This window comes from Drosophila serrata, unplaced genomic scaffold (assembly GCF_035046125.1).
Source record: "Drosophila serrata isolate PLE 108 unplaced genomic scaffold, ASM3504612v1 contig_382, whole genome shotgun sequence".
Taxonomy (NCBI): domain Eukaryota; kingdom Metazoa; phylum Arthropoda; class Insecta; order Diptera; family Drosophilidae; genus Drosophila; species Drosophila serrata.
The window spans coordinates 1790301-1815333 of record NW_028257280.1 but is presented as its reverse complement, the minus strand read 5'-3'; the positions used below and the strand labels follow the sequence as shown (position 1 = coordinate 1815333).

The following is a 25033-nucleotide window of genomic DNA, read 5'->3' as shown; positions in this document are numbered from 1 at the left end:
GTTAAAAAAGGGGAAAAGTAATCGCAATTAATATATTAATTTATAAATAATTATCTATATAATATATTCTAATATTTTTAAGCAATCCGAAATAGAAGTAATTTCGAATGAATTATTTTTACTTCCATATTACTTATATTATATATATTACTTACTTTATATTTAATAATGATACTTTATGCGCCATTCATCCCATTTTTGTTTAAAACATAAAGACAGGTGTTCCATTTTAAATTTTAATCTGTAGTTTTTATTAAACTTTTTTTTCTTTAGGGAATAAAAAATATAAAATTCCTTCGACAACAGCGTGCCAAAAAAGGTGCGCGCGCGTCTCATTGAATGGCTGCCAGAAAAAATGCTATGGAACTTTTTTTTGTGTGTGTTTTGCCTCTGTACAAGTCCGACCGATCGCGCTGGCTAGGAATATACATGATACAATTTTGGACAAAATACCAGGAGCGGACTATATAATGCTAGAGTCTTAAGAGCGAAACATAAATCGTGTTAAACTAAGTAGAATACAATCGGGAGCTGCTGAAGAACTAAGGTTATTACGATTATCAGCAGGGGTGCCACAGCTAGTCGCTCATACATAATATAATATTATTTGAATTTGGATTATTCGAACCGTTTTTTAAGTGATTTACAGCAATTTCTGTGGCATTCCTGCTGTGTCTGTGTGTGTATGATACTTGTATGCTCCGATTTTCTAGGCAAACAGAAATGTACATTGCTTAAAACTTACAACTTAAGGTGTTAAATAATAAATATACAATTACAATTTGTGGTTTCTGTTCGGTAATTTCAAGGGGGTGATGCTTGGTTTCCTTCTCTAAATATATAATATATAAGTATATATATAAGCATTGTGTTTTAGCGGATATTAATTCGTAGTTTTAATCAAACATAAATACGCCCCTCGAGCTCTTTCTACATTAAAATAGTTTTCTTCTTATACACAATCTTGGTTAGACTTAAGTTAATTTCTTTTCATTTTCTTGTACATTAATAATATGTAGAGATATTTATGTTTCCGCATGCAATATATTTACAATCTAACACAAAAGCCCCTGTAAGTTAATCGTTTTCATACGTTCATCATTCGCCTAAGCACAACAAGTGTTTTATATGTATATTAATCAGCTTAGTTTAGTTAATTAGTCGTCGAGTTTATATATAGAATCTGTACGGAGCCTTAGTAAAATCTACGTAATGTATCATATCCGTAACATATTTAATATACAATAAATTCCACCTCCCCCTTTCCTCCTGAATACTGACATCGTCGAGTTTCTGTGTTGCCTTCGTTGCCATATGATCTCTTTTCAGATATTTTGGATATATGTATATACTCGTATAATATCAACTGTTTTCAACTCTCTTATCTTAACTGCTTAAGAAGTATATATTTCGGGGACTACATAAAACGAAAAAGTATATCACGATTGGACCAAAACATATACATAGATCGAAATAACTTTCCATCTTTCGTTAACTACAAGTGTTTCACATTTCACAATTCCAGGTGTGTGTCGGGGTTGTAATTCCACCGTAAGTAATCTATGGGCAATGTCTGTTTAGATTTTTTATTCTTAAAAGAATCCGTTTGAGCGTTCGTAAATTGAGTTAAAATTTAAATATTCTATATATTTAATAAAAATAAAACTGGAATTCTATTAAAATGTACAAAAGCAAGCTCAATAAGATGTTCCCTAGTTGGTCATGCAAATTGAATACTATCTTTAACATTTTAATAAAAGAGTTTTAAAAGTGCGACAGGACTTGCATAGTTTTAAGAAACTACGTGATGTTTGTGAAATTTATTAATAACAATAATCTGACACAAAAAAGTAATGATTTTTTATCTGTTAACAAAATGAAAGTATCTAAAATTCGGGACGTACATATATCGAGGAAAAATACTAAATAAAAGATAAAAATGTCGATGTTATCGAAAACTGGATTGAATTTATACATATATCAAACCGAATATGGATTTATCGCAATATTAAAATATTGATATATGGATCAAAATCGATATATAGATTATTTTGAGATTTTTAGCCATCCCTACCTATAGTTTATGAATACATTGCCCATAAGATTACTTACTCTTTTTGTATTGACAACCCCTAAATTCTCGCTCTGAGTATGTAGATTTTTTCCTGAACGCCCAGCGTTCCTTTTTGCCCCATTCCGTTTCTAATTTAAGTACTTGCGACACCTCTTGGAGCCGCATGAGCAGGGTATCTTCTCCTCCTCGAAGGGGAATTTGTAGTCGTAGGTAAGCTCCTCGCCCTGTACAATTCGGCGCAGGGCAAAGATGATGATGTGCTTGTGTCCGAGTATGTCCACTACCTTGGAGTAGCAATTTGGCTGCAACAAAAATAGATATTTAAGGTATCCTTCCGTGAATATAGAATAGATGGAGTACTTACCTCACAGGAGTGATTAATGAAGCGGGCCGCATTGCCGCGCATTGTGGCATCCACTACCAGATTGTCATCGATCTTGAACATGTAGCAACCGATGCCGCGGCCATCATAGTATCGTTCCCTCTTGTCCGTTAGCGTGGAGCGGATGAGCTCGCCAGCGTATTCAATGACCATTTCACCTACGAAGAAAAGCAATTTTTATCCACACTGTTTAACCCTTAAAAGCTTGATGTATTCTTACCAGCTTCGATATCCTTGGTGCAGTAGAGACCACGTCCATGGATGTGTGAGCGAAAGACGCCAACATAATCCTTGTAGGTCTCCTTCAGAGTCCTATACTTCATTGCCATGGGTAGATTGCTGCCAGTTCCTCGCCTGAAAGCATTGATTAGAAGACTTGTTCCCAAAGGAAATTGCCCAGTAACTCACCTGGGCACCAGTTCATTGTCCGACGGTTGGACAAACACCTGTATGGGCTGCTTGCGATGCCTGGAAGCCAGCCAGCTGAACATGTCGTACTCGCTGCGATTGGCGTACGGCTCACAGCGGGCACACTCGAAGGCATTCTCCTGCAGCTCCAGTTCCTGATCAGAGCCATAGTCGAGCAGGCTGTGGTGGGCATCGCCTCCAACAGCAACAGCCGCCGCTGCCCTGGCACTTCCTCCTCCTCCTCCGCAAGTGCCGCCGCCTTGACCTATACTCGCTGCCGTCGAAACGTTACCATTCCGCTTATGATACTTGGGCGTATACTTGGAGCACTTCTCCACGCCCGGCAGCTGTTCGATAAGATACTTCAGCGCGTTCGTCTTCAGGCCAATCATCTGAATACCGCCCATATCCGCTAGCGGACCCTCTGGCAGCGGTGTCAGGCCATGGGCTCGCCTGGCCACCTGCACCGCCTCAAACACCTTCTCCCAGATCTCTGCTATCGAAGTGGACTTGTAGGTGAAGCCATCTTCGCTTTGGATCTCGTATAGAAGATGGGGACCACTTATTTTCCTTGGCTCTCGAACGGGTGGCGGCGTCGTCGGTGGTTCGGGAGCACCTAGTGTGGGCGGCGGCACCATGGTCACTCCTTTTACAGGCTCCAATTCTTGTGACTGTTGTTGTTGCTGCTGCTGCTGCTTCCGCCTAAGCCTGAGCTCCAGGTCCACACCATTCTGCAACTGCTTGAGCTCTAGAACTTGAGCTGCCATTTCGTTGATGTAGCTGGCAGCTGCTTCCACGGCATCCGTTTCCAGCAGACCACCCTCCTCGAACTCTGGGGCCGCTGCAGCAGCTGTGGTGCCCAGGACATCCACCACCATCTGTTGATAGCCTGCAGTGCTAGCCTCCACCACCTCCATTGTGGTGGCCGTGGTTATGGAGTCCGCACAGTCATCGTTGGTCAAGTTGTCGAGAATCTTGCTAATCTTATCCTTCACCGCCGGCTCTTCGCTATCGGACATCTCGTGATCGTTGCATGCCGAGGTGGCCATCTTGAGGCTGAAGTCATCCTCCTCATCTTCATCCTCCTCGTCGTCATCGTCTTCGTCGAGTTCCTCGTCGAGATCATCATCCGCGTGGTTGTTATAAGCATCCGTTTCCATAACCTCCATGGCCTGGAAGCTATGCTTGTCCAAATGCAAGCTGTACCCGTTGCTGGCAAGCTGCTGACTCAGCTGCTCACGCTGCTGGTGCTGCAAGAGCAACTGCTCCGTCTTCGCATCGCTTGGCGAATGCTTCTCGTACAGCCCCTCGGTATATATGGACTCTGTGGCCGGTTGCTCCTCCAGAATGGTATCCATGTGGGCAACTACCGGCACAATGCTCTCCAGGCCCGGCACGGACTTTAGTTCCGTCTCGTAAACAGGTGAGGGCGACGATGCAGCCTTCAATTGAGCGTAACACTTGGACGGAGCACTCACACTGGTCAACTGATGTGGGATTAACTGCTGTTCGAGAGGCTTCGGCGGTGGTGTAGGCGACGGAGCCACGGGACAGTCGTTGGCTAGAGGAGCTGGCTCCTGGCGCTGCTGCATAGGGAGCACACGGTTTGTGGGGCGCGTGGTGGAGCTACTGCTACTGGTTGGTGGCGCCTGTTGCTGCAGGGGATTCACCACATTGGTGGGCAGCACACTGTTGCAGTTGCTACTGCTCCCTGTGTTGCTGTTGTTGTTGCTGCTGGCAAAGTGCTGCACCTGCACACGATTTAGCATATCCTGCTGCTGCTGCTGCTGCGGCTGCTCCTCTACAACAAATTGCGTCTGGTTCTGGATCGTTGGCACTGACACTGGCGTTGCCTCGGCAATGGTTATGATCGGCATGGAGGACTGGACTTGCACCGGTTGCTGCTGCTGCTGTTGCTGGAGCTGGAGTGTCTGCTGTGGGTGCTGCGGGATGTGGAGTAGCTGCGCTGTGGCCTGCGTTTGCTGCTGCTGCTGCTGTGGCTGAGCCGGAATACGCTGTTGCTGCTGCTGAACAACCTTGGGCACCTGGCTGCTGATCACTACGGCAGGATGATGTTGCTGCTGCTGTTGTGGTTGCTGCTGCAACATCGCCTGCGTCTTGGGCGTGGGCTTCATCATCTTGGGCTTTACTTCCAGCTTGTGTATGGGTCGAATCATATTCGTCTTCTTCTGCAGCGGCTTCGAAGCAATGCTTGGCGGTGCTCCGCAATTGGTTCCAGTTCCTCCCGCCGCCGCCGTCTTCATGCCCTTCATCTGCTGCTGCTGAGAGACTTGCTTGAGACCGGAGGAACTCTTCATTTGCGCCTGGGCCATGCTGGTGGGTTGCACCTTGTTAACTACCACTTGTGGCTGTGGCGGAACCTTGGACATGCCCGCCACCTTGGCCTGGGCATTCGTCCGCTTCAGTTGCGTCGTCACCGGAGGAATCTTGGCCGTGACCACCATCGGTGAACTGAATTCCATCGATGTTGAGGACGACGTTGTCGAGGAACTGGGCACAGATGTCTGGAACTGGAAGTTGGCATTCTGCAGCAGCTGCTGTGTGGCAGAATCATCCTGAGTTTGTTGCTGCTGCTGCTGCTGCTGGAGGACACTGGCTGCATTGAGGAAGGTGGTGCCGGCACTCGTGGCATCTCCCGGATTGTTGAGCACCACATAACCAGCGGGCAGATGATCCACAATTGGCTCTATCTTGCTCGCCTGGAACACCTGCGTGGTGGTGGCCGAGAAGCTGGCATTCTGGCTGAGCACACCGGGCATGGCGGTGGATACAAACTGCTGCGACGACATCACCGTATTTTGTACGATTGTCTCGAGGCCGTAGTACATTGGTTGAGTGGCCAGGATCACCTGAGGCGTGGTTGTCGTCGCAAACTCCAGGCCAGTGGCTCCGCCGCCTGTGCCGCCCAAGATCAAGGGCTGCACCTGCTGCTGATGATGATGGCCACCACCCGCCTGACTGCCATCTGTGGCTCCGCTTAGTTGAAGCGTCTGCGGTTGAATCAGTGTTCCAATTACTTGGGGCTGTGCAGTCAGCATCTGCAGTCCGGAATTGGTTGGCGTGGTGGTGAGCATTAGGTTCCCGCTCGCATCCGTTTGCAGATAGGTCGCCCCACCGGCCGCAGGAGCAGTGGTAAGGAACTGCGTTGGCTGCGGCTGCGGCTTGTACTCCCCCGTCGTTGGTATAGAGATGTACTGAAGCGGCTGACCTTGACTGCCATCGCCCGTCGTTACAAATGAGATGATGTTCTGTGGCTGAGCTTGCGGCAAGATTAGCTGCGGCGCCTGCGCCTGCGCGCTGCTCTGGAAGAGCAACTGCGGTTGGAGGAGGTTCTGGCCCATCACCGTGATTGGTTGCTGCACCTGTTGATGCACCTGCTGCTGCTGCTGCTGAGGATGCGGCTGTAGCTTGGCCTGAATGGGCTTCACCTGCTGGTGACCGGACTTCAGCTGCTTCTGCTTGGCGGCCGCCGCCTGCTGTGCCGCTTTGGTGGCCACCGTCTTCAGAGGCTTTCCGCCCGCTGTCGTCAGAGGGAGCATTATCTTCTTGTCTGTATTGGTGGCCTGCAACGTCTGGTATGTGGCCGTTGGCGCCGCCGTCGTTGTGGCCTGCATTTGCGCCTGGGGAATCTGTATGAACTGCTGGGTGCCATCGGGATTCGTGGAAACGGCTATCAACTGGGGCTGAGGCGCTGGAGCAGCCGTCACCGTTGGCTGGGCGAGGGTAAATCCTCCTCCCAAATTGGCCAGACTCTGCAGGGAATTCGCGTACAATTGCAGCTCATCCGTATTCGTTTGCGTTGTGGGATTCGGTTGCGAGATAAAGAACCCATTGCCCAGGGACTGAGGCTGGAGCTGGAGAGGCTGCAGACCCTGCAGACCGAACTGGCCCAGGGAACCCAGGCTCTGGACCTGCGGAAACGAGGATGTGGTGGTCTGCAGGTAGTTCAGACCGCCGGCATTCGCCAGGAGTTGCTTCTGCAGTTCGTTCAGGCTCTCGGCGCTCAGCTGCGCGGGATTATTGGTGCTGGTCGCTGCATTCACATCCGAATCCGACTCACTGGTAGACATGGCGGGATCACAGCATGTGGGCAAGTGACGCTGGAAGGAGTCATAGTTGCGATACGTGCACTGGCACCTTTCACACTTCACCTGCCCGGTGAATTGAGCCGTGGAAAGGTTCCCATCGCCAGCAATGATACGGAACTCGGTGATGGAATCATCCACGCCGTCCATTTGCATGATCCGCATTTTGGCAGGCTCCTCACGTCCCTCGCTCTTCTCAAAATACCGCTTGGCAGCACTCCAAGTGAAGCTCTTGCTGCGCATCGATCCACTGCCGGATGTAGTGGCTCCTCCTTCGACGGAAACTGTCTCGCTGATGGACTGCCTCCGTGACACACCGGCCACATGGGCCATCTCCTTCTTGGTGCGCTGCTGACTGCTTAGCGTGAGCAGCACTCCTTCAGCCAGGTTCTTGGAGAGCTTACGCCTTTTGATGGCATTCGCCATGGCACTATTCCCGTCCAGCTTCGGCCACGCCAGTGTCTTGAGCATTTGAACCTGACTCGAGTTCCTGGCCGCCGAGAGCATGGCATCTTCCACGGGATTGCTGGCCGGCCAACCGCCATTGCCTAAGCTCGTATTGGAGTTCCTCGTATCCTCGTCGCAGATGCTCACCTGATGCTGACCCTGCTGGCTCTGCGTCTGATTGGAGGACATCGCCTGAGTGCCATCCTTGGACTGCTCGCTAATGGCAAACAGGTCCGTCTTGTCCGCCAGATCCTCGTACATGAAGATGTCCAGCATCGAGATGCCGTCGAGCAGTTCATGCGGCAAATCCTCAAATATGGCATCCTTGATCTCGGGCGGCAGCAGATCGGCCTGCTGTTGCGGCTCCTCCTCTGTGTTCTCGTCAGGCGGCACACAGGAGTTCGTGCTTGGGAACTCCCCGGTGCTCCAGTCGCTCTCCAGGAGGTCATTCCGGGCCAAGCTGTTATGCCAGCGTGCAATTTGCGCCAACCCTAGCTGTACCTCCTTGCCATTCGGATTCGTGTGGTCCACAGTGTAGTTCCTGCCCACATCCAGCGCTGTCAGGGTGGAGCAACTGTTTTGGATAGTGGTGCGCACCGTGTACTCCACTATCTTCCACGGTTCCTTCGATGACCAGTATAACCGACTGCACAGGAAATTGATGGGCACCACAGCCTCGTAGGAATCGGAGAATCTTGGCACAATGGCGCCTAGTTGTCGAACTTCAAGAGATCCTATGTGGAACTGCACCCTTGCGGGTTCAATAAGCTTCTTTCGCTTCCGATCCAACTCCACGTAGACTGGTCGGGACACCTCAAAGTTGGATTCGTAGGTGACGCTGGGAGATCCATTGGCCTTCAGGGCATTCCCATTCTTGGCATGCGCCGGACAGTACATGGACTTGTCCGTCAGAAAGGCACACTCAATGCTCCTCGCACAGGGATAGTGATAGTGCTCGCCACAGGAACGTACGTTGCAGCCAACGGTGGCTCCGCGGTTGCCACACACCGTACACTTGATCATCCTGCCCCTGGCCACCGCACTGTGCACATTCTGAAGCGAACCATCGATCTCCTCGAACACCTCCGCCGACCACATGGCACAGTTGGTGTGCACCCAGCAATCGTGGCCGCAGTACAGGAGACGTGCCTCCTCGCCGGACAAACCCTCGCCACTCTTACGACAGAACAGGCACACCCTGGTATCCAGACGCATCTTGATCCCGCAGCTACCGCCCAGATCGTCCACCTCCTCGAGGGGTATGTCGAGGACGCCCGATCGGGACTCTGTCTGCTGCTGTGAGTGTTCATTGTACACAGAGCCACTTCCTGCGCCGGCATCCTGTAGGTCTTCGTAGGAGCACGACTCAAACATATCCTCTTCGAGGGCGTCCGTGCAGGCCTTCGTTTCGTTCTGAAACCACGGGAACTGTTCGCTCAGTAGCTCCTTGTAGGCAATGTCCAGTTCGTCGCAGTTGCTTTGCTGGATCACCTGGCTCATGTCATAGTTGAACTCGGCGAGGGAAACGTACGAGTTCCCGGCAATCTTTTGCTTAATCTCCACCAGACTAAAGGACTGCGGATGACTGCTGTGACTACTACCGATGGCTGACGACGGCTGGCAGGAGCAGGGCAGTGACTTCACCCGCGACTTCTTCAGGAGCTGCTGCTGTTGCTCCTTGAACTCGTAGACATCGTCGCTGTTCTGCGACTCACCATCACTGCCCAGACCATTGTCCGATCCGCTGTTAAATTGCAAGGCTTTAGGCTGCAGTTTACCGTGACTAGCAGCTCCACAAATGCACCGCAGTTTCTTGCGGGGACTCAGCTTGAGAAGGGCGCACGCCTGCCTCGACTTACTAAGCAGCTTCAGCACACTATACAGGCTCGCCTTGAACTCTTCCATCACAGCTTGTCGCCATTCCTCGGCCTTGATCCTTGAGCTCTCGTTCCTCCGGGCACACTTCTTGCAAATAAACTCAATGGACTCCGGGAGCGTGCTCAGCAGGTTGTACTGCTCATCGCTAAGGCCCTCGCACTTGGAATGCACCCACTGACCGCAATCGCCGCACTCCATCATCTTCAGATCGAAGTCGTTGTCGTCGTAGCATCTCTGGCAGATGGGACAAAAGTTGCCCTTCTTGCGGAGTTTAAAGCAGCCCGTGCACATGGGAAGGTTGCCCACAAACTTGGACACTTTCGTCGTGGAGCAGGACTTGCACTTCAAGCAATTAACACAGATGAGCGGACGATCGGCACCCAGGAGTCGCTTGCTGGTGCCCAGACATGTGCTATGATAGTTCTTCTGGCACTTTTGGCACTTGACCTTCGATCCGGAGGACATGTTGCAGGTATAGCAGACAGTGCAGCGTGGGCATAGCCAGTTTAAGCGTTGTGTCAGCTGATTGAGCGATGAAGATCCTCCTCCTACTCCTCCGGTGGAGGCATTAATCGTCGTCTCCAGCAGGCTGCCCATTAACGTAGTCTCCTCAAAGGAGCCGTGCTTCAGGTTGTACTCATCTTGGACACAATACTGATGATACGGTTCACAGCAGCAGGCGCAAAAGATCAACGGATCCAGTCCTGTTGAGCCGCAGAGGAAGCACAGCGCCCGCTGAGCTACTGTCTCCGTTACAATTAAACCGAAGCCCGATTGGCACACCTCTGCCGGATCGTAGTTCTCCCAGAAATCGATTGATATCAGGGTGCGTTGCTGCTGCTGCCTCTGTTCCTTCGTCCTGCGTCCTTGCGTTTGACTCTGGGATTGGGTAACGACGGAAATGGAGGAGGAGGTAATGTCTCCGTTTCGCTGCTTTTTGCTGGCCGCAACCACTGTCCTGGTGGTAACCTTTCCCGTTGTTGTGGCTCCTCCCTCCTTTCCGGCAGTTGTTGCTACCTTTTTTACTTCTGCTGGCGAGGATTTACTGGGCTTGGGCTCCTCAACAGGCGGCGTTTTACAGGTGGCACAGTTGTCGTTCTCATCTGTAACCGTCACTGGAGCAGGATTAGTCGTCGCTGGCTCTGAACCAACGATGGACGATGCAATCTCCTGGCGCTCTTGCTCATCAACCTCTTCCTGATCCTCTCCGAAGGTAGCCAAGGGTTGGCCCAGAACAATGGAGGCACTGCGACACACATGCTTCACTCGAGGGCCCTTTAAGTCAATCCTCTGACGCTTCAGACCATCGCCTGAGGCATTACTGGCTTCACCTTGAGTAACTTCTGGAGCTTGAACAGCTGCTGCAGCCTGAGAGGATCCAGCAGATGATGGTGCAGACGCAGCTGCTGTCTGCGGCGTCTCCTCCTTCTGGGACTCCGTAGATACAGGTTCCGCTGAAGCTGCTGATTTTTTGGCCACTGCCAAGGCGGGACTGAGGGGCTTTTCACTTTGCTGCTGCTCCATCTCCTTTTCCTTCTCCTTCTCCTTGGCCTTCTCCTGTTTGATTGAAGCCTTCCTCGCCGACGGACTGGGACTGATCGCCTCACCAGCTGTAAGCTTCTGGTCCGCCGCATTGCTTATCTTGAGGAAGAGCGGCTTTTCCAGGATAGCGGGACGCAACAGAGGAGTGCTGCCAAATGTCACATTGTTTTCCGCCAATGGATTGGCCTTAATCGTGGGCAGAGTTGACGTAGAGTCCGGACTGGACTTCCACTTGACGCCAGAGGTTGAAGTTGAAGATGAGGCGGAGGTCGTGGAGACTGCAGAGGCGGCGAATCTCAAGCTACCTGTGGGTGATAGCAGTTCCGTGGAGATCTTATCCTCTCGGGAATTGGCCTCTGGCCGCATTCCTACTGGGAGAATGGCACCCAGACGACTCCTGTGCGCCGCCGGAAGTTGAAAGGAGATGAGACACTTCTTCAGCCAGCAGGCCAAGCATCTCTCCTTGTACAGCTTCTTGAAGTTCTTCAACTGGCTCTTTCCCGAGTGGAAGCTGCAGGCGGTACCTTCGCTACCCTTGCATTGCAGCTGCTGCGGCTGCTGCTGCTGGTGGCTCGACGAAGAGGAGGCAGCATTGGCATTGGCACTGCTCGAATTGGCCGATATCGACTTCTTGGTCATCTTCGAGATGAACTTCCGGCAGACGTCGCAGGCCACAACTCCGTACTTACGGGCCTGGGTCACCTCCTTGACCGTCGTAGAGCACACGGCACAAGTGCTGGGACTGCTGCTCTGACCTGCTAGCGTTCCGAAGGTGGACACCGTCAGGGCTCCTACTCCTGCTGCTGGCGTCGTGGGAATGGCACTGGGTCCTAGCTTGCTGTCCGCCTGGAACTGCAAGCGCGGTTGTCTCAGCACAAAGATGCTTGAGCTTGAGCTCGCGGCTACACTGGTATTTGATTTAAGGCTTCCAAAGCTGGGGATTTTGAGGCTACCAGCTGAGGTGGAGGACACCGAGGAAGCTCCCCCAAAGAGGCTTTTGGGCGGAGGCGGAGGCTTCTTGCTGATGGCCCCCTCTTCTAGCAGCCTCTTATTGGGCTTGATAATGCGCGAGGATCGGGTACTCCTCTTGGGCAGCACAAAGTGCGAGTCCATGACCAGCTGCTGCTTCTCTTCACTGTCCTCAGCTCCTCCTTCACTCTTCTCTGTTTCCGCGCTCTTATCGGAGGCTGCCTCATCAAGGTCTTCTTGATCGTTGTCATCTTCCTCGTCTTCCGCATCCTCCTCATACTCATCTTCGTCCATCATTTCGTCGTCCATTTCCTTGTTGTTTTGATCTTCGTTTCGGCGAAAGGTTACCCCGCCCTGCTCGTCATCATCCTCCTCCATGGGAGCGCCAAAGGCGCGGGATAAGCCAAACACATTGGGAGACGAACCTACTCCCGAGTCCTGAGAGCTCGTAGCTGGCGCTGATCGAAACTTGAGCGAATTGAGCTTGTCAATGTTGGAGTTCTTCTTGTTGAGTATCTTGGACAAGATGGAAGGCCGCACGATGCACTCGCCGCCGCGGGAGTAGGTCAGCGGCCGGTTCAGCGAGTCCTTCTTCATGATGGAGACCAAAGGGATGCGATTGTCCGGATTATAGAATCGTTTTACCACCGACTTGTCGTCGCTTGTCTCCAGCACATTCCTGAAGGTCACCGTCTTCTTTTGCTTGGCTGCCGTTGTTGTCGCTGCTGCTGCTGCTGCTGTTGCAGCTCCTCCAGCTCCAGTTCCTGCTCCTGATCCTGAATTGGGGCTACTATTGCCAGTAGCTATTGCTCCTCCTGCTCCGGGTGCTGGAACACCACCTGGAGCTGGTCCTCCCGATCCTGCACCATTGGACCCTGATGCAGAGCTCGATGGAGGGGCTTCCAGGGCGCCTTCATTGGGCATTTCGCTAGCGACTCGCTTCTGGAAAAGTACACAAAACAAGAGGGTTAGCGAGAGTTGTAGAAGGGAGAACCTGAGGGAGGGGTTCCCGGCCAATCAATAATTCATGCAACTAACTACGAACTCATAAAATGCGAAAAGCGGAGAGCAATACAGGCAAAATCAAAAGCAGGCAAAGGGGACACACAGTAAGAATTTAATACTTTTCTCTTTAAATAAATAAATCAAAAATTTATTTTAAATCTTAAAAATATAAGAGTTAAAGATAATTATTAAAGGTTAATTTTCTTATTTTTTGATACTGCAATTGGTTTACTCAACGGGTCATGTAAGAGATAACTTTTAACTTTTAACTTAATAAACCATAAATTAAAAGAATAAAATGGGGTTTACGGCAGTTCACTTTGACAAAAGGTTAAGCAAGTGACCTTTTTAATGCACATAGTAAAATTGTTTTTCCAACACCTTTAGTATAATCAAATAAATATAATCCTTAACTTGAAGTAAATGGGGCACCATAGAACCAATAGTTTCGTTTTTAAAGATCTTTTACTATAGTTTCACTATCATATATGGGATTATTAAGCATTAACCAATAGTTTCTTCCCGTGTAAAGTTAAGTAAAACACAAAGAAGCATGCAAAGGACAAGAAGCAAGTGAGGCTCTGAAAAGGGGCTATGGGTGCAAAAAACAAGTTACTAAGCAGTAAGTATGAGTATAAGCAGGGGCACAGACACCACCACCACCACCGCCACCATTGCCATCACCGCCACATGGCCGTCAGCCGTCTGGGGCAGACACACACGCACACACACACATACATATGTGGAAGCAAGTTGAGTTGCAAGCGCTAAAACGTCATAAAAGCCAATTAAGCAGGTAAGCGAGCAGGTAACAATGGCATGGCAGAAAGGGGTGACCAGGCCAGAGACCAGACCCGTCCAGACCAGACCAACTTGAGGGGGTTCCTCTTGCTCGTATTTACATTGCGGGAATCGCAAATCGGAGTGCGGAGTGTTTGTTTGTGAAGGGTGCACGCAACTCGCAACTCGAATCAGTTGCGGAGCTTAAAAACTTAAGGTGGCGGGAAAAGCGGCTTAAACATATTCATAAAAATAAAAGCAAGGGGAAACGCGACCCGCGACCAGCACCCAGCCAGCACACCCGGCTGGAAATCTGAAAATCAACTTACCGGGGCGGCTTCCTCGACCGGCTCGCACGTTCCCGCCTCTGGCGCAGAGGGACAAGCGGTGGCTGCCGGCGCGGAGGAGGCTGAGGTTGAGGAGGAGGGGCTGTCCGCCACTGGGCAGTTGAGTTGCAACTGCTGCTGCTGCTGCTGCTTTAGTTTGGAGGTGGAGGGCAGCATTACTTCGGCCCTGGCAAGGTTTAGATTCTTGAACTTCTTGTTGCCATTCTTGCGGGCGCGCAGCAATGCCGCGCTTATTGCAAAGGAACCGCCTGGGGAGATGGCTCCGGGCGAGAGTAATCCGGCAGATGGAGCTGACGCTGCACCGGGGGACAGTCCGGGTCTGGGAGATGCTGCTCCAGAGGTGGCTTCAGCAGTAGTTCCTTTGCCAGACTTTCCGGACGATGTACTAATGGTTAAGCTGAGAGACTTTACAAAGCCGGATACCTCCGAAGATGCTCCTTGAGACTTTGCAGAGGTTGTTGCTCCAGCAGGTACTCCAGAATTGGCTGCAGAAGGCAAGACAGAGGTGGCTAGCACTTCCGACGATCTGGCTGAAGAGATCCCTGACGATGTCGCGGTCCTCGAAGACTTGCCCGCAGATGATCCTGTAGATTTTCCACTAGCAGCTCCTGACGCTTTCCCAGAGCTTGTCGAGGGCTTTCCGTTAGCCGCTGCTCCAGCAGAGGTTCCTATTCCCACTAGACTTCCCGTGGAAACTCTCCTCGAACTGCTTTTACTCTTATCACCATTTGTATTTTGATCCTGCTCCGCTCCGTTGGTTGCACTTTTGTGATGAGTACCACCATTTACTCCGTTGCCATTGGTGGAACCCGAGCCCGATCCGGAGCCGGATCCTGAGCTGGAACTCGAGCCATTGCCCGTGGTTTCCGAGGTGGAGGATGAGGAGGATCCGGTCGCATTGCCCGAGATCGAGGCACCGGCGCCCGGCGGATTATCGTCCTCATCGTTATCACAATTGTTGTGGCCGCCCTTTTCGCGCGCTGGCGCGGATTCGGCTCCCGTTTGAGACTCCGTCTGCTGAGGTGGCGTCGGAGGAGGCTGCTCTGAAGGCGGCGGGGGATCGGAATGCGGACTCGGATTCGAGGCGCCTGCGGTGGCAGTGGCCTCATCCTCCAGCTGCAGGACACTGATCCGCTTACGGTTGATCGACTTGGATGGCTTGCCGGGAAACTTGGAGCGGCCCATGGTAGCATTTACTTAGCGCTTGTTGCCTTTGCATCTGCATTTGCTTTCCGCCTCTTCAATTTTTGATTTTGAATTGCAATTACGAATGACGAGGAAGGATTTTTGGATAACGATTGATTTCCCGTTCGATTTACGTGGAGACTTGCAGATGCTACATCGTCACTGTGGAAAGATGCACACAAACTTGGTTGATGTAAAAGAGAGGCCAACTAAAAAAGACCGGTATTTAGTACTAGCAAAAGCACAAACAACAACACAAACAAACACAAGCATTAAACAACAACAATCGCGTTTGGAATGCGTCAATTTTGCGCCCCTTTTCCTTGTTGTTGTCGCCTTTGGCAACTCGTTTATTTTTCGCTCCTGCTCCACTCCCCCCGCACCTACGCTCACTTCTTGCACTTCTTCTGGTTGTATTTATTTACTTATTTTCGCATTTTTTTCGCGCTCTCCTTGCGTTCTCCTTGCTTTGCGAATTACAAATACAAAGCCCGAAGGTGACGTAGCCGCTCCAGAGCCTCGCTTTGTACGGCTCTCTCTCGCTCGAACGCGTTCGCCCGCTTTTCCACTCCCACTCCCTCTCTCTCACTCAGGCAAACCCACTCTCTTGGCTGTTCTCTCTCTCTCTCTCTGACTCTCTCCTGCTCCTTGGACAAGAAGCGCGCTAAAGGTGCAATTGCATTTGCAGCTGCTCCTTCTGCGTCTTGTGTGCCCGCCAGTGTTGGCAGCGGCCTTACAAAAAGTAGCCAAATAGTTGGGAGGTGCTTAAATCTATTAGATTTGGGAACACTATTTATATAGTTTTATAGTTTTTGAATTCAATTAAATGGAAAATGGAAGTGATTTCCACGTATTAACGGACAATTATAACATTTACGAAAATCACATTAATGAAAATATCTTTTTACCAATTATATTTTCTAGTGGAAAAATATCCAAGCTGACTGCACTGACCCGCGGCAGCGGTGGCATCACACCACCACTTTTACACGCTTTGCCACCACTAAACGTGTGCAGTTAACGAAAAAACAAAAAAAAAAAATAAGAATGGGATTTTTGAGGCATAACTACTACTCCTTAAACTCAAACTGTATTCCTTTGCTCTCACTCTCTTCTCTTCTCTCGCAAACTCCTTTTTGGGATTGCAAGAGAGACTCCTGCTCTCTCAACGGCTCTCCCTCTCTGTTGCACTTCTCTTGCTGCTATCTCCCTCACACCCGCGGGTTTAGTTGTCATCGACGTTTTAAGTGGTTTTTCTACTTCGAACGTGAACTTTTTCTTTTCCTTTGTTGTTTTGTCTTTGCAGGATTTTCTCGTTTTGGGTTGTTGTTGTTGCTTGAGTTTTTTCTTTTTCTTATTTTTGTTTGCTGGAAATTGAAATTCTTACAGTTTCTGCTGTTAAGTGGTGGGTTTTCCTTGGCTGCCTCTTCTGCGTCTTTTTTTTACGACAGTTTTCCTTTGTTCTTGTTGCTATTTCAGTTATGGTTGTTGTTGGTTTTATGGCCTGATGAAAATTCTTCTTTTTGCGCGTTTAGTTTTTCTGCGTTTCTGGGAGTTTCTGGTCGACGAATTCACAGTTTTCCACATTGCTGTACTTTCGCGGCGGCAACTTTTCTCATTTGTAGTGGCTCTAGTTGTTGTTGCTGCTTGGATCATTATCATTAGCATCATTATCGCGCCATCATCATTATCGCAACATCATCATCATCGTCACTCTACTCTACTCCACCTCTCTCTCTCTCTCTCTTAAGTCTGCGTCTTGAAAAATCTGCGAAAAGAAATCATCAAGGGGGGGTGGTGTTCGGGTGAAATTGTTGGGAGGGAGTGGGAGGCGGGAGGGGGAAAAACAAAAAGTAGAAATTTATTAGTTCGCTTCGTCGCAGTTGGGCAAACAAGTTGAAAGTTGACTTTTTCGAGTGTTTGAGAGTGTGTGTTGGTGACGATGTGCGATGATTATGCGTGTATGTACGTGTTTGTGGGAGTGTGATGAGTGTGTATGAGTGCATGAGTGAGTGTGAGTGGTGCACAGTAGAAAATTCTTAAAACTAATCAGATAATTACGGATTCTCTAAAGTTTCCCATCTATATACTTATTCTATATACATATGTACCTGTTTTAATCATTTCCCAAAAATAGAAACTTAATTTCAATTTCAAATTTCAATACTCTTAGATTTTAAAAATATTTAAAAGGTGTAAATAATATTGTAAATTATTCAATTATATGTATTAAAACTTACATTTAAGATACCTTTCGTGGCAATAAATAAACAAATTAGAATTGCTGTCTTTAAGGAAAATGCTATAAAGTTTATTGCAAAATATTTTTGTATAGCATACTTTTAAAGACCCTAAAAGAATTGAATTGACTTTATATAATAAGGTTTTTCTTCCGGTGCGCTTCTGTGCGCGCTTAAACACTCGAAATGAGGTGAAAATACTTTCAAGTTTGGGTGTTTGTGACCCACACCCCCACCCACACCCACAGCCACTTCCCACTCCCATTCCCGTGAACTTTTCCTTTTTCCCACATTTCCCAAATGCATGAGTCAGTCAGTGCGGCGTAATTGTTTTCCGTTTCGCCTCCGGTTTCCACTCAAAGGTGTTTGGCAGTCAGTTAGTTTACCTGGCTGGCTTACCTGCCTCGTTAGTTAGTCAATCTTGTCAACTGTACTGCACACACACACGGCTCCCAAGCCAAGCAAGTCAATTCAAGCTGCACTCGTGCACCTAACCACACACACATAGGTACTAAAGCACAGTGGGCACTAAGATTGTGTACAAACAGGACTTGGTAAAAATAATACTTTAATAACTTCATTTTACTAATCTCTTTCTGTATCCATTTATAGGATTTTAAAGCCAAAGGCAATTAAGCTTTTCACTAGATTTAATAGTGCTAAATACGTGTTTTAAAATTATAATTAAGTTACAATTTAATCCCGATTGCTAACCACTGTGCCCTGAACTAAAGTCTCACTGAAAACTACTGTCTCTAGCTTGTTTTGCGATTTGTGATTTTATTTGTCGATTTTTCTCGTTTTTATTTTTTATATCTCCTTTTGCTTTGGTTTTGTTTCCTACCATTGAGTTGTATCTTTATGGCCCGGCCGAGATGGCATGATGTAAGCTTGGAACTGGGACTAAACCGGGCTTAATTGGACAACACTCCTCCATCTATTCCGTATTTGCACGGCGATTACACTAATTGCTGTGGAGTTGCCGTGGATTGAATACTAAATAACTGAATATATGCATATGGATAATTTGCATTTGAAATCAATGGTCAGCGTTGGGTGGGATGGAGAGTGTTTAAAAACACTTTATAGAGATCTTAATCCAGGCAAATGATGCAAGTGATTTGTGTTTATTAAATAGTGTACCTGATGAACTTGTCTTGTACTCAGATTATCTTATACGCTAAATAAGATTCCTTAGCCTTGTGAAATGTTGAGTATTAAAAGAGTTAATACCTTCCTAGACACATTACATTTGAATAAATTAATAACAAGTTAATTGAAATTACAATAATTCAAAGCCTAGTTCATTGGGCACCCAGCTGAATTCAATTATCCAATCGTATTAATAACTTCTGTTGTTATGTGATAACTTGGCTGTTATTGACAGATTCCAATTCAATTCCATTGCCCCCCGTGATTGATGACTACTGAGGCGAATTACCCAAGCCGTAAATATAGATTTTCACTATTAAACCTAACATATTTGTGAAAATCAATCAAGATGGGATTATTGCAATTTGAAAAGGCACCGGCTGGATGGGTGATATAATCGTAAAATAAAAAACAATTAAACTACACAAAGGCGATGCAATATATTTGTGGCTAACAAACGAACGAACGAATACAAAACACTAGGCAAATATCATGACATAACCAGCAACTAAAGGTTAATTCTCTCAAGCTCAAAACAATTGTCAACAATTTAATACCCAAGCAGCGGGCAGTGGGTGGGGAGTGGGGGGTTGGGGTTAGGTTGTGTGTATGTGTGTTTGTATTTGTGTCGAAGAAACAATCACAAGCCTCGGCAACAAATTGCACACAAATTGTGTCTCTGAGATGGGGAAAATGCGCAGACAGCCGATGAATGCTAACTACGCTGTGTGTTGACATCAATTAACTAAATCGCTTTAATTATGTGCCACCAACCGAATGGCAACAACAATAAGAGCAACAACCACAACATCAAAGGCCCAAGGAGAACTTGGCATGGATAAATATTTAAACGAATCAATAAAATCCCACAGAACGATGATATACAGACGAAGGCGAAATGAGCAAATTCAAATGGAAAATCAGTCCGCACAGTGGTTGATAATTAATTAGTAACGTAAATGACACTTCTTTTAATTTAAATTTAAGGGAAATTAATAGCATCATGAAAGCCATAATATTTTGTAATACTTAGTTATCATATAGTAAATCTCTTGATATTTAAATATTTGTACATTTACTTGTTCATCGTGATATTAATTAGGTTAAAAGTTTCCACGATTTGTGTAATTATTGTATAATTTATTCACCCCACAAAATTAACTGCGATAATTTTTTAGTATTTCGTTAAGCAAAGATGTCAAATTTAAATGAATCTACTAATCAACGAGGAAAATAATAATATCATTTCATATGAGTCATTATACCTAAAAACCTAATTTCATCATAATTGCGACGAATTGAACTGTCAATTGAGCTTTTTGCTTTTATAGATAGAAAGTATATACTACTTGTTAGTTAATGTATATTTGTTAACATTTTATTTACGTATGAATTTGGATGTGAAAAGAGGTTTAATTTAATTTTGATCCAAAGAGATACTTTGGTTTGTAAGATATACTTATTTCCAGCTTTATAGATTTTATGAAAAGGCTTCAACTCAATTCCCCGGGGTTTTTTAAATAACCCAATAAGATTTCTGTTGAAAGCATCGAAATCGGCTTTTATATCTCAAGGGATCAACCTTGTATAATGCACAATATGGTTGTAAATGGAAGCCTTGGTGAATTCCATTGTGTCCATGCTCAAATTACCGAGATTCGATTTTTATCCTGAAATTAAATCGTCGGCATTTAATTGGCGGCTTCACTGTAATTCGAGAGCAACAACAAAGCAAGAGACACCGTGGAATGCGTGAAGAGGGTGGTAACAGCAAAAGAGGCGGGGGAAGAGGCGGAAAGGAAGCTGCGGGGGTGACAAAGGGGCCAAAACCGAACGAACAATCTCTTAACGAATAACGACGAAACGAGTGCAGCGTCATCGTCGTCGTCAAAGAGGGGGGAAAAAAACGAGACTCTGGCACTCACACACCTTTGAATTTAATTGCCATCAATTATGGTAAAAAGATTAAGAAATCAAAACAAGCTCAAAATGTACAAGAACGTTGAATATGAAGAATGGGTCACAAAAAATGAAATGGAATACACGGCACTGCACGAAATATAAATATACTATAAAATAAATATAAACTAACGTTAATGATACATTTATTTTAAAAGCTAACAAATTATTCTTACAATATGTGTAGCTTTTGTACTTGTATGGATTAGATCAAGTTAAAATTTAATAGAGATTGCTCAGTCCCTCATTTAAATTTTATTCCAAAAATTTTATCTAATTTGTTTTCAAACTCAAATAATAAAAATAATTTTAATTATCATTTGCTGTGTAATTTGCTGATGAATTAATATTCAATTTGGACTTTATATTATAATAATATATTTATTTACAAATTTATAAAACATTCTGAGTATTTTCTATTGGGAATTTATAAATTTTAAATTTAATTTAATTTAAAAAAGCTATTATTTGATTAATAAAATGTAATTTGACGACAGCTTTTTAACCAATTTACGAACTTATTTTTTGTACCGAATAAATAATACCGTTATATATATATCGCTTATAAAATGGATCGATTACCGAAATAAACTGTAGTTTTACATGGATGACAGCATATCTTTTTAATCGCACAATTACACGTTGCGGCTGCTTAAGTGATACGAAGACTTGCGTTTAAATTGGTTAATTGATTGAAATTGACATCTAATTATACTTTTCTTGTTGTGTACACAAAACCTCTCACCCTCTCTCTCTCTCTCGCAGTAGCCGTCTCTTTCACACTGCATGCCAATAACCCGTCTAAAGCGGCGCGAGCACAAAACTTGCAAATTGCGAGTAATTGAGAAGATAAAGTCAAGCACACGAGAGCGAGACGGCTGCGGTAGGTGGGTGGTAGGGGGAGTGGAGGAAGTGGAAGAGGAGAGAGCGAGAGTCAGGTAACGAATCGGTTTGCCGAACGATTAAGAGCCATAAACACGAGCACGGCAATCACAATAACAGCAACAAGCACGCAGCAGCAGCAGCAGCCCCACTCACACACACACACACACACACACACCCTAGAGGCAGATGCCAAGCGGCGGCGAGAGAGACAACTACAACTATCTGCATACCTACAAACAAGATTGACAAGTTCGGGGAAAATCGAACTCTCAGCCTCGGGTCGACATAAAATATGTAAATTTTTTATGAAATTATGCAAAAATGCCTGAATAAATACACATGTGTGTGTGCAGGCAGCAACAAACAAAGAGAGCAGCGAAGCTGTCTCTCACTCTCTTTCTTTTACTCTCTCCCAGAGAAAGCAGCTGAAAAGGTTGAATCAACAAATGAGAGACGCACACAAAAAGAGAGCGCACGCGGGGGAGTACTTTACTGGTGTGCGTGCTGTGTGTAAATCAAAACACGCAGCCAAAGGTGAAACATGAAAAATGTGCGCGCCAATAAATGCGAAGGGTGCCATGGTGTGGGTGTGGGTTGCTCTCCTATGAATGAGCATTGAAAGCTGAGAGCAGCTCGATGTCCAATTTGCCACGAAACACAAACTAAATTATACTCGAGAGATTATTGTGTGTGTGTGTGTGTGTGTGTGTGTGGACATCTGTCCTGCATTGGTAGTGGTGATTGATGGTGGTGGTTTGTAAGGTAACAAAAGGCAAGGTAAAGACTAAATAACCCAGTTAACACAGTAAACGGCAGCTGCAGCCTCTTCTCCCCACACGCACTCTAAATAAAGGTGTAAACGCTAACAAATAGCCGCAAACAATGTAAATACTTCAAAAAACAGTAACAACAATGCGAGCGGAACAACAATGTAAACTATTATTTTTGTGTCGGCCACTGAAACAAATAGTAATCACGCACGTACAGTGATTGCCCGCTAAGCGCTAATGCTCGCTGCGGGCGGGAGTTCTTTATTTAATTTTGAAATAATTTGTTAACCGTAATTAATGATATCTTTAGAGTCCAAATAAATGAGACACAACTCTTTGCAGACAAATTTGATTGACTATATCTCTTTTGAGATTTTAATGTTTCACTAACAAAATACTTTGCAGAAAAATGTATAATTACAAATAAAACTCTGAATAGAACATAAATTATATTTCGCTTTGTAACTTCTCTTTTTTATTAAAAGAAATAAGGTAATGAAATCACACCCTTGGGCGCATATAAAATATTTATCTTCCCCATCTATGAAATTTTATTATTATAATTGGCCATACCTTATAATAATTACCAATTATAACTTATAGTCTATGACAGATGGTATATATTTATAGTTATGGCAATTGTTGATCGCATTTAAGCGAGGTGCGTTCAGCGAAAATCAGTCGAGGGTAAAAATGCATTCGCTCAATTGTTTATTTTCGAAAACCCATTCAAGATCTCTCGAATAAGCGAATTAACGCCGCATTAGCTCACGGCTCAGTGGCTGTGTGTCAAATGGGCCGAGTTTTTCGAAAGGCGAATTTTAATATGCGCAATTACTCATTTTATTTGCGCCTCGAAACTCAATGCTATTTGGCGCGTAGTTTCCCACACACACACACACGCAAACATGGGATTTGGAATTTGCCTTTTTGATGGTTAAAATGGCGTCAACAAATACACAGCCTATTGTATAAATATATATATTTATTTTGTAATTATTCATCAGCAGCACCAGCAGCCGGGGCAATCGATTTTTAGCTCCCGCTGCCTGCTCTGATCGCTTCTCATTTTATTGTATAATTTATTAAAAGCCAGCCAGCGGCCAACAACAACAGTTTTTAGTTATACAAACACTTGGCCATGTGAGCGCCAGAGCGAGAGACAGACAGAGAGCGCGAGCGAGAGCGAGAGCTACTCAATTTGATTTAGAATTGAGGCGACAACAAAAGCAATTAACTGGTCTCACACATTAAACTTTATTTATCGATGCTGCCTGCCTTATTATTATTATTGTTTTGCCATTGTCTGTGTGCTGAGTGCCTGTGTTCGCTTTTGTGTGTTTGTGTGTGTGGGAGTGGCAGCGACTGCCATTTACCGTTTGGTTTATGGGTGGCAAAAGGTGGTAAGTAATGGGAAAACGTCGTAGTGGGCCTTAAACTACAGGGCAATCTTGGTATATTGAACCTTTTAGAAATGTTCCCGTATAGAATTGTTTACTTTTAATATGCATATTCCTTACAGGCTAAAAAAAATAATTAAATAAGAGTTTCCATGTTTTAAAGCATACCTTAAGGCTAGATCTCTTCGGGCATTTAATATTATATTTATTAAATCGCTAATTTAATATCTATATCGAATTTAAATTTATAAGTTTACAAATAAAGGAAAATAAAAACTAAATTACTAATTTCAACATGAATTTTAAACTACGAAAATATGCAACTTGTTAGTTCACACTACTTTTCTAGGCTTCACTGTAGCCTGGTCCCACAGAACTAACAGTATTTGTTGTACCGCCTAATTTGCATTATCGAGTGAATGATAATAATTAACAACGTTCCGTTCGTTCTGCGACTGGAAAACAACAATCTCTAAAAACTACTCACTAAGGTTAGTCGTCAAAGGTAACTAAAATATATATGTATGGAGACATGAGTGCGAGTTTGTGTGTAAAATATGGAAATGAGGTGACATGAGAGAGTGTGTGTGTAATGTATCTCCTGTCATTTTTTTGCATTCCAAATCAATATCTGGCATGCACAGAGACACACACGCAGCTGCACATAGTGCAAGCGTGTGTGAGTCATCCATCCGTCAGCAGGCGGCGGCGACGCCTTTATCGCAGCGGCGATCTCTCTAATTACCTTTTGTGTGGCAAAATATCCAGAGATTCCCAGATTCCAGGCTCAGTTACTCTGCCGGGGGTTGTTCTTCGCCATTAAATAATCCGCGTTCGGGATGTCGCATTTTGCTAGCATTTCGATTTCCACGCGAAATTAAAACACAAAACACACAATAACTTCGATAAACACACAAATAACACGCTGAAACACTCCCAACAGGGGTGGAGATTGCGATTTTTCGTTTTTATTTTCGTTCACTTATTTCTTGGTTTTTCTGCTTTGGCTTTCACATTCGCCGCTCTCTCGCTCTCGACACAAAACAAACGCACAAAAACACGCACACAACTACCGCTGGCTCTCTCTCACTCGCTTGCTCTCTCGCGCCCGCGCGTTTCATACACACACATATATATAAAAATATAAATACATGTGTGTGTGTCTGTATGTACGTGTTTTACGACGATGAAAAAATGCGCTCTTCTTCTTTACTCCAAAATCAGGTTTGCAGCTTCGATTTTCATGCTTTTCGTTGAGCAAATCAATGCAATTTCATCGGCAAACACAACAAACATCACAAAGCGACACTTTTCACCAAAGTTTAACAATTTTTTCACTATTTTTCGCCACTTTTGACGAGCGAAACGACCGAGCGCAGTGTTGCCAGTTTTAGGTTTTTTTTTTTGTTGTTGCCAGAGTGTTAGAGGTGCGCAAGACATCGATCTATCGATATTTTTCCAATTTTTCTTATTCATCGATGTTTTTCGACAATCGATGTTTCTG

At 45.9% G+C, this 25033-nt stretch overlaps 1 protein-coding gene and 1 long non-coding RNA gene across 3 annotated transcripts; one reads left to right on the top strand and one right to left on the bottom strand.

Annotated features, from left to right (window-relative positions):
- Positions 1 to 222: 222 nt before the first annotated feature.
- Positions 223 to 25033, bottom strand: trx (histone lysine N-methyltransferase trithorax). 2 transcript variants are annotated; one of them, XM_020956247.2, is made up of 7 exons: positions 24275 to 25033; positions 16511 to 16891; positions 13921 to 15285; positions 2865 to 12748; positions 2677 to 2810; positions 2439 to 2614; positions 223 to 2376 (listed from the first exon to the last, which is right to left on the bottom strand). In XM_020956247.2, the coding sequence occupies exons 3-7, from the start codon at positions 15121 to 15123 to the stop codon at positions 2203 to 2205; spliced, it is 11571 nt and encodes a 3856-aa protein (XP_020811906.2). In that variant the 5' UTR covers positions 15124 to 15285; positions 16511 to 16891; positions 24275 to 25033; the 3' UTR covers positions 223 to 2202. The 2 variants fall into 2 exon arrangements, with proteins under 2 accessions (XP_020811906.2, XP_020811908.2); XM_020956249.2 differs by lacking the exons at positions 13921 to 15285; positions 16511 to 16891 and having other exon boundaries at positions 24275 to 24941.
- LOC147642551 (uncharacterized) lies at positions 17773 to 18654 on the top strand. The gene is made up of 2 exons (XR_015273330.1): positions 17773 to 17917; positions 18215 to 18654. It is a non-coding gene; the product is annotated as an uncharacterized LOC147642551 (long non-coding RNA).

Coding starts and splice junctions, on each gene's coding strand:
- trx (XM_020956247.2), bottom strand. CDS start 15,123: ATGGGCCGCTCCAAGTTTCCCGGCAAGCCATCCAAGTCGATCAACCGT. Junction 12,749..13,920: donor CGGTCGAGGAAGCCGCCCCG/GTAAGTTGATTT, acceptor GTACTTTTCCAG/AAGCGAGTCGCTAGCGAAAT. Junction 2,811..2,864: donor GACAATGAACTGGTGCCCAG/GTGAGTTACTGG, acceptor CAATGCTTTCAG/GCGAGGAACTGGCAGCAATC.